The sequence below is a fragment of the Cucurbita pepo genome, unplaced genomic scaffold (genome assembly GCF_002806865.2).
Source record: "Cucurbita pepo subsp. pepo cultivar mu-cu-16 unplaced genomic scaffold, ASM280686v2 Cp4.1_scaffold000693, whole genome shotgun sequence".
In the NCBI taxonomy this organism is placed as follows: domain Eukaryota; kingdom Viridiplantae; phylum Streptophyta; class Magnoliopsida; order Cucurbitales; family Cucurbitaceae; genus Cucurbita; species Cucurbita pepo.
The window spans coordinates 1-16,171 of record NW_019646912.1 but is presented as its reverse complement, the minus strand read 5'-3'; the positions used below and the strand labels follow the sequence as shown (position 1 = coordinate 16,171).

Below are 16,171 nucleotides of genomic sequence, written 5' to 3'. Positions count from 1 at the left end.
GTAATTAGTAATAATAAAAAAAATATGTTGAATTGTGAGGGTCCGATCTCGGTCCAAATTGTTTTACAATCCAATAAAAACTCGACACGTGTTATAGGTATATAAATACATATAAAATAATCATCGTTAGCGCCGGAACAAACAAGCCGATTCCCTCCAAATTTAACTTCCCTTTTCCCATCCGAGGTTCCTGCTGTAGTCCGGATCACGTTTCGTTACGAACAATGCTTAAGCTCACTCTCAGAGATTCTCGACCCTAGCACCCACATTTCAGTAATCAGATCACTGACAACTAGGCGTAAATTCATGGACTGACTGGCTGAGCAATCGGGGAATGCGGCGGAAGTTGGCGCCACTGAGATCGTTAAACGGTCGCTCAGAAGTGTTCGCCGTCAAGAACAGGAGGAGAATGGAGTCGATCCCGAGAAGGAACAATTACGGTGAGGATGTGGAGTTATGCGGGAGTCGGAACAAGAAGAAAAGTAAGTCGAAGGGGAAGACGACGCCTCAGTCGAGAAGTTCGAAGAAGGTGAAGTGGATTTAATTGGATAAATTACTACTCTAATTTCTTCATGATTGTCGATAGGTCCGAGAATCGTTGTAGCATGAGTAGTTCAATTAGACAAAACTACTCGATGTTTGAGTTGCGAATAGGGAAAATGCTGGAATTAGGTCCTGAAATATGATATATGATATGTTTTTTTTTTCGGTGATTTCAAATTGGACTAGGTTTGCACCTTTACATCAAACTATAGTCATCTCCAAGATGAAATAACTATGTTTTACAAACAGCAGGCGAAGGAAAAGCGAGCCATAAACTTGACGCCTAAGACAATTGTTCATTCTGAAGAGGCAACACCGACAATTCCCGACATGCGTCTGTAGGTAAAAATGATTAGAGAGGTCAGTTTATAGCCTTTTGTTGCTCTCACATATTTAAGTTCCGCATGTCAATTATGAACTTGTGTTCTATCAGTTGCTGTTTGTGTTTTCATGATGTGCTACTCGTTGAGATTTTAGTTTATATCTCGGTTTTGAAATTTCCACCCTTGAATTTGGAGTTTGTATACGAAGTGATTGTTGCATTTATCCTTGCCTTTTCTTTTCTTTAATCGAGGGTGACAATATTGATAATACCAAGCAGGATGATGAACTATCTCCACACTGGAAAAATTGGACATTCACTGACAGAAAATATTGTAAATAATGACCATACATTACAAAAAGCTTGTTCTTCAGTATTCGAAGGCTTGTTAACTCTTTAAGTTTAGACGACCTTCCATATGTGTTGCCACCCTCCGATTCTTCTCCGGGTGCAAATGAGGAGCCCATGGATCATGATCCCACTGAGTAAGCACTCATCACTAGCCCAGTAGGGTCAAACTCAATAATTGTACGAGTCCATTGAGAAGTTTTTAGAATGTTCTAGAAAGATTTAGCTATCTAGACATTTTAGAAATAGATATTTAGATATCTAGATATTTCAGGAATAAATTTAGAAGATTTTAAAAAATAAGATAGAAGATCACAAATATGCAAAAGATATGATAGAAGATCACAAATGTGTGGTCTACATTATCTAGCATCTACTATAAATACCCTCCACCTCCACCAAGTTTTCACCCCTAAGATTTTCATCCAAGAAAAGAAAAGTGTAGTAGTGTCGTAGATAGTGTTTTGTAATATCTTCTTGATTGATCTTAATAAAAAGTGTGAGTGTTTCCACAAAGAGTTGTGTTCTATGGATTGTTATATCAGAGCAAGGTTGGTATAGGTTGTCTGATCTTTTGAAATTCTTAGTTTGCTCTGTAGTTGCAGCTCTGCTTAATTTTCCACATCTGACACAATCTCTTGAGATTATTAGTGAGTGAGTTTCTTCGTGTCATACGTGGTCTGCGAGTTATGTGTCGAAAAAGCTTGTTTGGTATTGCTGAGGCACGACTAACACGATGAGTGATCTCCAAGTCATCGGAAGAATCAAGAAACTCAACAACAACAACTATAACACGTGGACAACATGTATGATGTTCTATCTACAAGGACAAGACCTTTGGAAAGTTGTTGGCGGAAGCGAAATTACGCCCCCAGAGGAGGATGCTAATGGCACCTTATGCAATTGGAAAATCAAAGCAAACAAAACAATGCATGCCTTGAAGACCACAACCAAAGAAGAAATGTTGGAGCACATTCGGGATAACAAGATGCCGAAAGAAGCATGGGACACGTTTGTGACACTTTTTTTTTTTTTTTTTGAAAAAAGAAGAATGATACAAGGTTACAACTTCTAGAGAACAGGTATTATCAATCTCACAAACATTTAGCTACTTTCGAGTATTTGGTTGAATTTGCTACGTATTTGTGCCTAGTCATCTACCCAACAAGTTTGACAAGAAAGCAGTCAAGTATATATTTGTTGGATATGACAACCAAAGAAAAGGAAGTGTTTGATCCAACAAGTGGAAGATGCTACACTTCCAGAGATGTAGCTTTTGATGAAGCATTGAAGAAGAAAGTCTTACCATTCTCGAACAACATTGAAGAAATTCTACAGTAGAAGACTGAAGCAAACTGCACACATTTGNGTGGAAGATGCTACACTAAAAGAGATGTAGCTTTTGATGAAGCATGGAAGAAGAAAGTCTTACCATTCTCGAACAACATTGAAGAAATTCTACAACAGAAGCTGCACACACTTGGTCAAGTGTTGATGCGCTTGAATATCCAAGTGACACTGATGTTGGTGAGCAAGAAATGCTCAACCAAGCAAACTCGGTGAAAAGGAAATGACACCTCAACAACTTAGGCGGTCCTAAAGAATCCAAAAGGCAAATCGTAAGTATGTCAATGCAACTATTAGAGAAGACAAATGACCAATAAAGTCCAAAAGTCAAATCCTAAGTACGTCAACGCAACTATTATAGAAGACGGATGACCAATATGGTACAATGAATGAGTGTTAGTGTTGAGGGAGGATGTTAAAAGATTATCACTAGCCTAATAATGTCAAGCTCAATAATTTTACGAGTCTATTATCTAGAAGTTTCAAATGTTCTAAAAAGATTTAGATATCTAGATACTTCAGAAATAAATCTAGACCATATATAAATACCCTTCCACTCCACCAAGTTTTTCATCTAAGAAAAGAGAATTGTAGTAGTATCCTCTAAAGAGTGTCTTATAATCACTTGGTCTTAATAAAAAGTATGAGTGTTTCCCACAGAAGAGTTGGGGCCAACATTAGCAATGTGCTAACGTGGATGCTGACAAGGAAATAGTGCTCCATCACCTCCCAAAAAGTGCAGAAATGGTATATTTCATCCTGCATTCAAGTGTTACTTTCTTTCTTTCTCTACTTTTGAAAGTTGAACTGTTTCAACTTAAACTTCACAAGTTGTAACCTGCCGATGTCTATTTTTGAGCTTATCATCTACTTCTCGTGATTTATTATCAGGATGATAACCTGAATAAAACACTTGGGTTTAGTGATTCTGCAGAAAGGCCAATTCTTGAGCATCAAAGTAGATTTCTTCAGGACAGGTTATTACTAATTATGAATGATTAAGTTCTTTGATCTCTCTTCTTCTTCCTAGAGAACCATGACTTTTATTTACATTTACCCCCTTCCTCTCAAACGCTGCCTGCCTTAATTATGATATTGAACTCTAACAGTTACGTATTTCTATTTTACACAACAATAAACTTTCTTAAAAGAAAGTTTAAAGCTCTATAACGTCGTTTAAAATTTTACACGTTGTTCTGTGTTGTGGGTTGAATTTTAGTATATTCCCCCATCTTTTCCTGCCATTTTCCTGCTTAATTTTATTGTGAACGTTTCTTTTTAACTACCGAGAGAATTAATTGATATGAGAGGTGGAAGAAGCATGCTATGCAGAGCTGTTGACCATAATTTGAAAATGCTGCGAAGACTTATGGCTTCAGTGTATGATACCTCCTGCAAATGTGTGCTCATTTCACTTATTCGTTTCACGATTATAATGTTCCTCCATTTAAGGATATGGGATTTTTAATATATCACTTGGTTCCTTTACTGCTCATTTAGTTGCTGCTGTCAGTTTATTACTTCCGTTGACAAGCAAACTTGAATTGTGGTCGATTCATAATTTACATGAGGAATTAGTAGTTTTAAACCTTCATAGTTCTGTAATGTCTTGGATTATATTATTTTTGTTCGATTAAGGCATCATTCATTCTTATGAATGGCTTCTTGCATTTCTAAATGTTTCAACATTTCAGTGGTAGTTTTCTATAGGTATCTTTGGTGTCTAAAGAGATGATAAGCCTGAAGAATATTCTCCTCATCACGGGGTATGCAGAAACTCACTATTATCACCTGATCTATGTTTACGTTGTTTAGATTTTGTACTTTTCATTGAAACAATGTGTCTCGTCTATGCAGTTTCTTCTTTTTAGTCTTGATGATATCTTAAAATTATGTTGAAGCTGGTTTTGTGAAACTCTGTTGGGTTGTTTTTGTTCATCATTGTAAATACAAGTAAATAAATCATTCTTTTGGCCGTTATATGTTTCTTTGCCATTTTATTCCACCTCCAAATCTCTTCTGAATATTTGCTACTTGTATGGTGTTAGATGGCTATGAAGGCAACTGAAAATTTGTTTTGAGGTGCAGCTGTGCCATATTTTTAGTGGAATTCGTCTTTAATTCTTGCAAATTATCATATTAGAATGGCATCTATTGTCGAATATCAAATAGTTTTTGTTTTTATTTTTTTTATTGTTTCATTTGTCCTATGAATTGAATGTTTACTTGAGGAATATTTGTTATGAAGGAAAAACTAATTGAGTATGAATTTGCTGTGTGTTTTTATTCTATATGCCAATTTATCTACTCAAAATTTGCTAACTTTGCACTGTTTGCTTGGAGTCTGGACTACTCTTTTTTTAAAAAACTTTTGTTGTTGTTGCTTTTATGGATACAAAGAAATCAAGGGACTTCGATTGTTAATAACCACAGTGCTCTTTTGTTCAACCTCGATGGATGGCCTTTTTTGCAATGGATTCCTTAGTGCTGGTCTCCTCTACCCGCAGCCTGTGTAGTGACTCCATTTTTGATTGATGGATTATGAATATAAATATAAAGTATAAATATTGTTTCATACAAAAAAAAAAAAAAACTTGACTGTGTCTAATATATTCTTCTTCAGTTCAGTGCATCTGTCATTCAATCGGGAGCTGTTCTCGAGCATATGATTGGAGAGGCTTTACAATCTCATCAGCTAAAATGGTCCGTTCTATTTCAATTTTGGCTTGGATTTCTCCATGTTATAATTTCTTTCTTGAACTTTATGGCCTTGCTCGTTCTGCATGTGTTTGGTTACTCCTTGAAGAGAATGGTATTAGAAAGAAAAAAAAAAGAAAAAATTTAAATTTCGTTGTCTGGTGAATCTGTATTGCTGATTTCTCCTTCAAAAAAGAGCATCAAATTGGGACATTATGATATTGTTCAACCAACTCAACCAACTGTGAAATTAGCTCTTTATCAAATTCTCCTTTTCGCTGGCCATAAATCTCTTTAATAATGACTGAAAAGATGATTATATTATAGGTCAGTAAAACATTTCCAGGGGTCGAGGAACAATTTTATTGGGAAATGTTGTTCTCTTCAAGAGAGTACACCATCCAAATGTTTAGCGACTAAGGTGATTGAACTTATCCCTTCATCAGACGATGATTCTAAAGATTACATTAAAGGTGTTGGAGAATTTGAATTCATCGCATCTGTAAGCCCCAGCAACCAAGTTGAAGCTAAGCCTTTTAATTCTTTTAGAGGACGTGGATATCATTTTTCTTGAGGATCCTGGTTTTGTTTCTGCAATTCAAGAGATTGCTGACACAGGAACCCATAATTTTGACCAGCAATAGTGAGAGTGCTTACTTGTGGAATCGATTTCATTTTGTTTACAGTTTACAATGATTTATTCACTCTTGTTTTATCGTTGAACTACAGGTAGCAATCCTGTTCTCCTTAATACTTTTGGATAGGCTACAGGTCTTTTTTATACGATCACCATCAACGGAGCTACTCAGCCATTTTAATATAAGGTGCGTGCTTCTGGCTCATCTACTACTAATGACATATAGCTTAATTTCCATTCAGTTGATTCGTTATCGGTTACCTTTCAGATTTGTGTTGCTGAAGGAGTCAGCAACCAACCATTCTTACTTTAAGGTATTATTCATTGTTGCCACAAAGATATACGGAAAAGCATTGTGTTTCTTCAGTTCTGGTGCCAGGGTAAAAGATTTAGAGGTCAGTCATGCTTTCAAAACTCACAACAAACTTTGATGTTAATATTTTGATTTGACACCATGCACTTCAAAATGGCCACAATTGGAATGTTTGTTTGGTGTTGGTTTGACTCTAGTGAGGTTACATCTATATTAATGTGAACTTCATCGATCCTAGTCTAGACTTTCCCACCCACGGAAGTAAGAGGAAAGCCTTTAAAGCAGACAACATAAACCCCTTCTTTTAAGTCGGACAACGATGAACACTTTATGCTGAATTTGTTTTTGCCTTTTTTTTTTGTTCACTCTAGAGCAAAACTCATGACAAAACTTTGACTTTCAAGGTTATGGCTTGGAGATTCATTTCGACCTTCATTGAAGTCATCTCTAAACTCTTGACATGAATGTTGCTCTATTCTTGCTTGCATTTGAGTTTGACGAATTTGCTCACTTTTCTTGGTGTGTTAGATGATGCATTATCTTCTTCTTGGTGTGTTAGATGATGCATTGTCTTCTTTGGTCACACATTACTGACACGACACTTGCATGCCACCACCACTCTTGTACACAATATGAGTCACAAATTACTTTTTTCTAATACGATTGTGACTTAACCCACAAAAATGGGTCCAGTCAAACATGCACCAACTGTTACTCTTGAAAAATACTTCTTAGTAGACCATTACTCACGATTTGGTTGGCATGTGGGTTGCCATTGTGAAATGAGTTACTCTTGAAAAATACTTCTTAGTAGACCATTACTCACGATTTGGTTGGCATGTGGGTTGCCATTGTGAAATGAGTGGCAGAATGAACTTACAAATAAATGTTTTTTTTTTCCTCTTAAATTTGGTTTCTATGTATTTAGTTAATCTCTTTTTAACTTTCAAAACTGTTTAATAGATTAAACTTTCATTTCAATTTTCGACATTCAATTTTTCTTTTGTCAACGAAAATAAGTTACAAGACTAAAGTTTGTAATTCAATTTTGTTTGAATTAGTTATCAGCAAAATTGGCCTAAATTGAACTCTAGAATGGGGATGCAGTGTACTTTGTATGGCTTCTTGTTGTAGCTAACTAAGTCAAAATCGATGTTATTTCATTGATTCTAGAAGTTAATAGGACCTCTTACTTTCTTTCATAAATAAGTTAGGGGTGCGGGAAGGTGGAAAATGAAAGAAATTTGTAGTTTAATCAATGCATTTCATATCTGCCATGCATGTCAAGCTCGTCTTGAATCTGGACTGAAAATTTTGATGAACAAAAAATCCGCCCTTTGCATTAATGCCTGTCGGTTGCATTAAGAAAAAGTTCCAATAAAATTAGGCTTTTCAAAGAGGCCTAGTCGTGTCCTGACGGAACTCCCCAACCATTTCTTTCAATGAGAATTGGCCATTTTTTACCCTATTAGTTCATCTCTTTGAAAGACCTTTCCCTTCCCACCCCTAATAAAGCTTTCTTGGTAATGATAAGATTTTTGAAACGATTAGCAAAAGATGCAAGATGGTAACAGTAGAGAGAGTCTTCCCTGTCATCATCAAAATAGCCAGTTTGCGGGGTACGGTACCCTTCTTATTTGCATCGATGTTTCAGGTAATCTGTAAAAGCCACCCACCATCAGCTTCAGTNTTGTCGGTGCATTAAGAAAAAGTTCCAATAAAATTAGGCTTTTCAAAAAGGAGGCCTAGTCGTGTCCTGACGGAACTCCCCAACCATTTCTTTCAATGAGAATTGGCCATTTTTTACCCTGTTAGTTGATCTCTTTGAAAGACCTTTCCCTTCCCACCCCTAATAAAGCTTTCTTGGTAATGATAAGATTTTTGAAACGATTAGCAAAAGATGCAAGATGGTAACAGTAGAGAGAGTCTTCCCTGTCATCATCAAAATAGCCAGTTTGCGGGGTACGGTACCCTTCTTATTTGCATCGATGTTTCAGGTAATCTGTAAAAGCCACCCACCATCAGCTTCAGTGACTCCCGTGACTCAAAAAAAAAAAGTTCTAAATCATGGCTTTGTATTTATCACTCTGTCCCATCTCAACCCCATTCCATTCCAACTCTCCTTTTCTCTCTCTCTCTCTCCTACAAGTAAAAAACTAAAGATTCTATATAACCAACCAACTACCATCTTCCTAGTGAAAAGGGGTTCAATTTTTAAGGCAACCAAAGGTGAAAGAGAGGCTTGAAAGAGGTGGGGTTTGAGTTTTACCCTACAAGAAAAGTTGGCTGGTTGGCAGCAAAAGAAGCTTTAAACTGAGCGACGACAATGGAAGGGTTTGAGAAGTACGGTAATAAGAAGAGGGTGATGGTGGTGGTAGATCATACATCGCAGTCCAAGCATGCTATGATGTGGGCTCTAACCCATGTGGCCAATAATGGTGATTTCCTCACTCTTCTTCACGTTGTTTCTCACTCAAACAAGCTCCTCTCTGAAACGCCTTCTCATTCTTCTTCCTCGTCATTTCTTGCTAACTCTCTTGGCTACCTCTGCAAAGCTTCTAGACCTGAGGTATATAACTTCTGTTTTTCATCCATTTGTTAGCCTTTAATTTGCATTTTCATCTTTAGACTGAATATATGAAGTGGGAAGGTTATGGATGAACTATTATGTGGGAAATGGGTCATATTGGGTTATCTCTAATTTAACCCATTGGTGTCCCTCTAATGCATGTGTTAATAAATAAAATGAAGGGAAAAAGAAAGCATAGTGACTACTAGTAGCTAGCCCTTTCCTAGTGCTCCCCCATCATCCGGATGATTCGAGGGCCATTTGTAAATGACAAATGAAAGGGGAAATCGAGGTGGAACCATCTTTTTAAGTATTACATCAGTGCGGTGTTGGGTTCTGTGGGTGACTTTTTCTTATTTCTGGTGCAAAATTTCAGGTGGAAGTTGAAGCACTGGTGATACAAGGCCCGAAACTAGAGACAATTTTGAGCCAAGTGAAGAAGCTTGAGGCATCTGTTTTGGTGGTGCCCCAGAAAAAGCCTTCTCTGTTTGGATGGTGGGTACCAACCCTTTCATTATCTTATCTTGGCCCCTTTTTCATCCATAAAAACAAAAGCAGTAAAAAGTTTGAATGATCATGAATACTAACCTGGTCGACACGGTCATTTCCTTGCAGCTTCTGTGGGACCAGCATCTCAGAGCAGCTTGTGGAACAGTGCATCAGCCATGCCGATTGCTGTACAATTGGAGTTAGAAAACAGAGCAATGGCATGGGAGGTTACCTTATCAACACCAGGTGGCAGAAGAACTTCTGGCTTCTTGCTTAGTTGTCTCTAATCTTATCTTAACCCTGTAACTAAATGCAGATGACCTTAGAACACTCCATCAAAGTTGGAATGATCCGAACTTCAGATCTTTCAGTCTAACAAAATTTAATAATTCATCCATTCAGATGAACTTGAAAACTGTGATGGTTGCCAAGCAATGGAGCAAGTTAAGCATCAGAAATCTGGGAATAGTTTTATGTTTTGGTTACAGAATTTGAATGGAAAGCAAGCTTAAGAACAAAATTGATTGGAACTCTAACAATAATTGCCTCTATAATCACAGATACGTGGGATAACTAGCAAAGGAAAAGGTAATATCAGTCTCTCATTGATATGCTAAAGCTACAAACAACGATATATGAGGCAGGGAGATAAAAAGATAGAATTATGAAGAGGAAAAAAAATTGAAGTTCGCCTAAAGCAGGTGGACAGAACAAACAAGCCCCAGTATTCTGCTCTTGTATTTTTTAGTACTCCTTTTCTCTATTACCCGTGTGCCAACTACCAAGACTTCAACCGCAACGGAACCAATTAGACCGTATCATCCAATTTATCATTTACAAGGGGGAGCAGCTCCATCCGACTCCGAGGGGTCCGAGGTGTTCTAGGGGTTCGAGGGGTTCCAGGGGGCTGCTGTGAGATAAGATGTCTTACATAGCCATAGAATGTACAACCCAGAAGTGTAATTGCACATCCAACTGCATTTAGCATTGAAATCGGGTTTCGAAATATCGACCATGAAACAAGAACAGCAACAGCTACCTGAGCAAAATGAAAATTCAAATGAACTCATCGTAGTATTAAGAAAGGAAATTTGTGTAGGGAGAATGCAATTATAGTGGTTTATAAGACTAATATCCATGGCAATTGTATCAGGTAGATCTTACCTTTAGGTTTCCAGCAACATTGAACGTCACAGCAGTGGTAGAATGAATCACATAAAATATGGAGAAGTTCAGACAGAAAGCCATCACCCCAGAGCTGAAAATGATGATGAGTGACGAGGAAATTGACTCGTGAGTGTGAAGCCAATCGAGAACACCGTTACCTTCAAGGAGCATTGCAGGTACTGCCAAGATCATGGTCGCGAACGGCGCCATGTAATACACTGTATTTATGCTGGTGTGTCCAAAAGAAAACCAACACCAAAGATCCAACATTATTAGCAAAACATATATGAAACAATAGAATAACAAAGAACGACACAGATGATTATTCGTTGGATGGTAGAGAATCAATGGAAAATGAAAACCAGTAGGGGTTCGGGGAAAAGAGGGTTTTATTGGAAAAGATTTAAAAGTTCAATCACTATCTATTAAATAAAGATCAACTACTGATAACTGAACCATGTCATATTATAATATATGTGGGAGGAAGAAGCCATTTCATTTAACCATCAATGCCAGTGATAATACATGTATGCATATCACGTACATAATTGAAGCCATTCAAATGTTCATGTTTATAAGGATTGTATCTATAAAATCAAGATTACAAACAAGAAGACTGAATAATATCAATCGTTCTAAATTAAATGCAACACCTAATGAAAAATACTTGTAAAAAACAGTAAATTTTTAATGATTCAACGTTCTATATTAAAAACATTGAAAGAAAATTCAACATTACATGGATTCCTACAATTATGTGATCTTAAAAGGCATCCATAATTGGTTCCGTTGTTATTCTCATAATTCATTACTTGTGACAGTGCGAGAATGCATACAACTAGAAAAGGATTGTAATAAATTGTATTGTAATTCGAGTGACCAATGAGTATCAAAATGTCAACAATTGGTGGAGGTGGACACTGACACAATACCTAAGCTAAGGTAGTCGTTCTTCCCATAATAAGAATCCAGCACCAAGAATATCATTCTTGAAGGTCACTCTTTTAGATTACTACAAAAAGAGAAGGATGCAAGAAACGGAACCGACAGCACGGTATTTTGATAACATTGACAGGAGTCAATAGAAAATCGAAAAGGTTGAATTGCTAAAGAGAGAATAATACAGACTGCAACAAAGAACAAATTACTAGTAATGGCAGAATTGATATTCAGAGATGGTAATGTTCTCTTGACAGATCCAAAAAGAACAAAAAACAGAGAGAAAAAGGCAGCTGGATGAAAGCAAATGGCGAGGACTAATGTAACCGCCCAAGCCCACCGCAGCAGATATTGTTCTCTTTGAGCTTTCTCTTTTTGGGCTTCTCCTCAAGGTTTTTGCTTTAAAACCTTGAGGGGAAGCCCTTGAACGGAAAACCCAAAGATGACAATATCTGCTGGCCAAAGCTTGGGTTGTTACAAATGGTATCAGAGCCAAACATTGGGCAGTGTGCCAACGAGGACGGGGGCGGATTGTGAGATCCCACATCGGTTGGCGAATTATAAGGGTGTGGAAGCCTCTCCCTAGCAGACGCGTTTAAATACCTTGAGAGAAAACCCGAAAGGAAAAGCCCAAAGAGGACAATATCTGCTAGCGGTAGGTTTGAGCTATAACAAATGGTATCAGAGCCAGACACCGGGTGGTGTGCCAGCATGGACGCTGGGCTTCCAAGTGGTTGGATTGTGAGATCCCACGACGGTTTGAGGGGGGAATGAAGCATCCATTATAAGAGTGTGGAAACCTCTCCCTAGTAGACGCGTTTTAAAATCGTGAAGCTGATGGCAATACGTTCGCTGGTCCCCAAGGGAGGACGGACAATATCTACTACCGGTGGGCTTGGATTTCTTATACTTGGGCTTGAACAGCTCTACCAATTCATTGTAGACTAGGGAATTAACTTTACCGGTGGGCTTTAATTTATACTTGACAGGGAATTAACTTTTCAGTATCTATGGTCCTACTAATTGCATGAACGATACTGAACACATATCAGATATCTGTTCCTTAAGGGTATTTCTTAATTGGGGTTTTCAAGCAACAGCTATCCATCTAAACCCAGAAAAAGAATGCAACACCCAGGAATTCAGGATGAAACTTGAAATCCAAAATGAATTAACCACGCATAAGGGCAGTAGTACCTGTCGAACTTGTATCCATGCAATAAGGACTCAGCAAGGATGGTCTTTGTTGAGGTAGCCAAACAACCAAATAAGGCAGCACAGAACCCAAACATGTTAAAGCTCATCTCAGTCACAGAAGTAAGAAGAATTCCTCCAACAATGGGTATCAAAGATGCCCATATTCTCCAGTCAAAGTACTTTCTCCATACTAGCCATTGTAAGACAACTGTTTACAACCAATTTAAGTCAAGAACAATGAATGTAACCACACAATTTTCAATTGAAATTGCAAAAATCAAAGAAACTTAGAACAATGACAAAGAACAGGTAATCACCAAACAATTTGAATTCAAAAGCGTACCGGTTGTTGCAGGAGTGAAGGACTTTATTGTCTGCATGAAAGAAACCGGAATATAACGCAAGCTCACATTCCCCAAAACTATGTTGATACAAAACACAAACGACATGGGGAATATCCTTCTCCACCGATCTTGAGGGTCAACAGAAATCAGCGGCTTAACTTTCAACACTTTAATCGCTATATACGCTCCAATGGCGGAGCAGATGAAGTGAATGCAAGACACTGTTAGAGGAAATTTAAAATCCAATTTCTGCAGAAAACAAACAGATCAAATTCACAACGACGCTAAACATCCAAGGAATAAAAACACGAACAAATTGAACTGGAAGCAACCGAATCGAGAAAGAACTAAACAAGAAATGGAAGAAAACAGCGGAAATTCAGCAATACCTGAAAGATCCACTTGTTCATGATAATGACGGTGACATTGAAACTCCACCATTGAAGAATCGCGAAGAGAGATCTAATGGTGCTCCAGTGGCACAACCAAGCCTCCTCCATCTCTCTCGCTTCAGACCTCAGATGACCGAATGACCGACCACAAAATCCCAATCACACCGAAATTCCGATTAAACGAAAAACCTCCACCTGAATTCGGAATTGGAAAACGCTCAATTGAGCGTAGTTGGGACCTGAGAAAATGGTTTAGCAGCTAGAAGTTAGAGTACATGAAACGGATGAATTTGAACCCGAAAAAAACGCAGAAGGCATGGCATCCGCCAAGGATCGTACTCGAAATTCTCTCACTAATTCATTGAAATCCTAAACACGCTTCAGTTTGTCACGTCTATGGCTTCAGCTTTCGTTTGTTCTAAGGGTCTCTGTGCTCATAAAAGAGAACGGCAAGCGCAAGGGCATGGCTCTATGGCTATGGCTATGGCTATGGCTAATAGCTTTTGGCTTATATTCTCTCCTCCTTTTTACACGCACCAAAAGGCTTGGGGATTGTGGGTCCCACCACTTTACACGTGTCCATTACTAAAGAAGGTCAAACCGTCAACGACACGTTAGACGAATCTCAGCCGTTGGTTCCTTGTTTTTGACGGATTACAGAATTTGACCCATTTTTTTTTTTTTTTTTTTTTATAAAATAAAAATATTATCTCTCATTTTGATTAATTTTATTTATTTTTCGTTTTAATTTAGAGTGATGTGTAGCAAAAAGAATATTGGAGTTTAAAAGCAATCTTATTTCAATAATTTTAAAATTAAATAAATCTAAAATTTACTTATAATAAAATAAATATTTTAAAAATAGTAGCAGATGATAATATATATATAGACAATAATTTAATAAAGAAGAACAAGAATAAAATAATAGAAGCGTTTTGGAAGTTTTTAGGAACCGTCAAATATATTAATATGATTTAATGAAACATTATTAGCAAATAAATGAACCGGAAAAACAAGGCTGTTACTTTTCTTTTCGGTAATCAATTTTATATGCATTTATTAATCTCAAATACATCCCGCGCAATAAATACGCTAGCACGATCTATAATGTATTAGGCGAAAACGCAACGCAATTCCGATGTGGGAATGCTAAAGAGCGCAATTTCATCACGGCTTCCCCACTTTTCAAACCTTTCCATTCATTCTTATTTATAGATATTGGTTAGATTTTGACCGTTGGATGGATGCATGTAATAAAAATAATTTTGACTTTAATTCAGGTTTGTTGATTTTTTAATCTTTTTTTTAAAATATAATTTTTATAATGCTTTTTCTTAAAAGGGACATTTTTCTGATACCGTTTTCATTACTTTGTAACACGTACACAACTCATTCATAGCAGCAATATCTATTTTTTACCAACAAAAAAAATTTACCACAAATTATCATAAAGAAAATGTAAATAAGTAAAATATCAAAGATAGAAGAAAATATAATATCTTCAATTTTACAAAAATAGATAAATAATCAATGTCTATATTAGTAATATTTTGATATTTTTTTGTTCAATATTTGGCAAAAAATTGTAACGTATATAAAGCAAAATAGTATTTCTAAACTATTTTTGTATTATATTTTTCATTTTTTTTGATAATATATTATAAAATAGATGTAAAAGATTGTATCTTAGAGCTTTTGACCACAGTACTAAATAGCTGTTTTATTCTCGAGGGGTTAATGGAAAATGGAAATGAAAATCTAAATCCTTATACTTCTCTGCACTACTTTCCTGGGGCTCAAGCATACAATATGGAGTTTTAATTTCCTGAACTTGGGAACAAAACTTCAGAAACTAGAGTCGGCTAACTAAACTAAGATTAAACCATGAGTTTGGAGCCTTGTGAATTTGCATCTCCCGTTGCAGCTTGTTCTGCTCCTGTATGAGTCCATAAGAATTGGATCAGTGTTGAAATCTATAGCTTATAGAACAGTGTTGAAAGATCCGACTATGATCTTGGACCGGTTTAGAATGGCTTTCTAAGTGTCGTTAAAAAGTCATTCCAAGTCGGTCTTCTTTTCGTTATCGAGCTTGACAAAGCTCTTTCAAGAGTATTTGGTTCATATGTTCAACACTTCAACTAAATAAGATGGATGGAATTTGACCTAAAATCTCAATTGAGACTTAAAACTGGTTATCATAGGTAATCGTTTTATGCATTACCTACATTGTTATGAATGGATTCAGCAAGAAAAAAGGTAAGAGTTTTGCATCAAACATGCATTTGAATGGTTTTTTTCATCCAGTCTATACTTGGGCTGACGATCCGTTTCTACTAAAAGCAGACATTTGAGTCACGTTAACATGATTACCAGTTCTGGAGTAAAGATCTTTATAACTCCACACAAGTTGTGAAATACAAACTACAGTCATCGTCCACATGGTATTATTATCACACCGTTGACGAAACTAAAACAAACTAAATCACGACTCGATGGTGGACTGGTTTCCTTGCTACCTAGAAACTTATCACTCTTAATTTGGAAAGGTAACCAACCCATAAAAACCGAGCGTTTCTGCTGGTTGGTGTGCCTTGAGCTAAACAGAATAAAGAGACTACAAAGAAGATGCCATGTCCATTGATGATTTTACAACCAAGTTGGTGAACATTTATATGGGAATCCAAAGGAAACACAAAGCCATTACTAGTTTTCTTCTCCTTGGGCAGAAAGGTTTGTGAAGCACTTTTCCTCTACATCAAATTTTTCGGTTTCTTGTTTCTCAACTAAGGATAGTCCAATGCAGCTTCGGTGTGGAATCAATTCTAATGAAAGACAGTGATTCTAGGGAAGAATGCAGTCTAGGACTA

General features: G+C 36.9%; 2 protein-coding genes across 13 annotated transcripts; one reads left to right on the top strand and one right to left on the bottom strand.

The window, feature by feature from the left end:
* The first annotated feature begins 145 nt into the window (after positions 1-145).
* Positions 146-9,680, top strand: LOC111785738. 11 transcript variants are annotated; one of them, XM_023666129.1, is made up of 9 exons: positions 146-529; positions 796-903; positions 4,271-4,326; positions 5,184-5,263; positions 5,585-5,678; positions 5,987-6,081; positions 6,163-6,289; positions 9,153-9,271; positions 9,392-9,680. In XM_023666129.1, exons 4-9 carry the CDS (start codon positions 5,226-5,228, stop codon positions 9,540-9,542), a joined length of 624 nt encoding a protein of 207 aa, XP_023521897.1. In that variant the 5' UTR covers positions 146-529; positions 796-903; positions 4,271-4,326; positions 5,184-5,225; the 3' UTR covers positions 9,543-9,680. The 11 variants fall into 11 exon arrangements, with proteins under 11 accessions (XP_023521897.1, XP_023521888.1, XP_023521891.1 ...); XM_023666120.1 differs by having other exon boundaries at positions 5,189-5,263; positions 9,392-9,672; XM_023666123.1 differs by having other exon boundaries at positions 4,255-4,326; positions 5,189-5,263; positions 9,392-9,672.
* A 93-nt stretch (positions 9,681-9,773) lies between these two features.
* Positions 9,774-13,778, bottom strand: LOC111785737 (UDP-galactose transporter 1-like). Of its 2 annotated transcripts, XM_023666118.1 has the most exons (6): positions 13,644-13,778; positions 13,302-13,543; positions 12,912-13,161; positions 12,569-12,776; positions 10,430-10,661; positions 9,774-10,304 (listed from the first exon to the last, which is right to left on the bottom strand). In XM_023666118.1, exons 2-6 carry the CDS (start codon positions 13,410-13,412, stop codon positions 10,074-10,076), a joined length of 1,032 nt encoding a protein of 343 aa, XP_023521886.1. In that variant the 5' UTR covers positions 13,413-13,543; positions 13,644-13,778; the 3' UTR covers positions 9,774-10,073. The 2 variants fall into 2 exon arrangements, with proteins under 2 accessions (XP_023521886.1, XP_023521887.1); XM_023666119.1 differs by having other exon boundaries at positions 13,302-13,778.
* Positions 13,779-16,171: the final 2,393 nt, after the last annotated feature.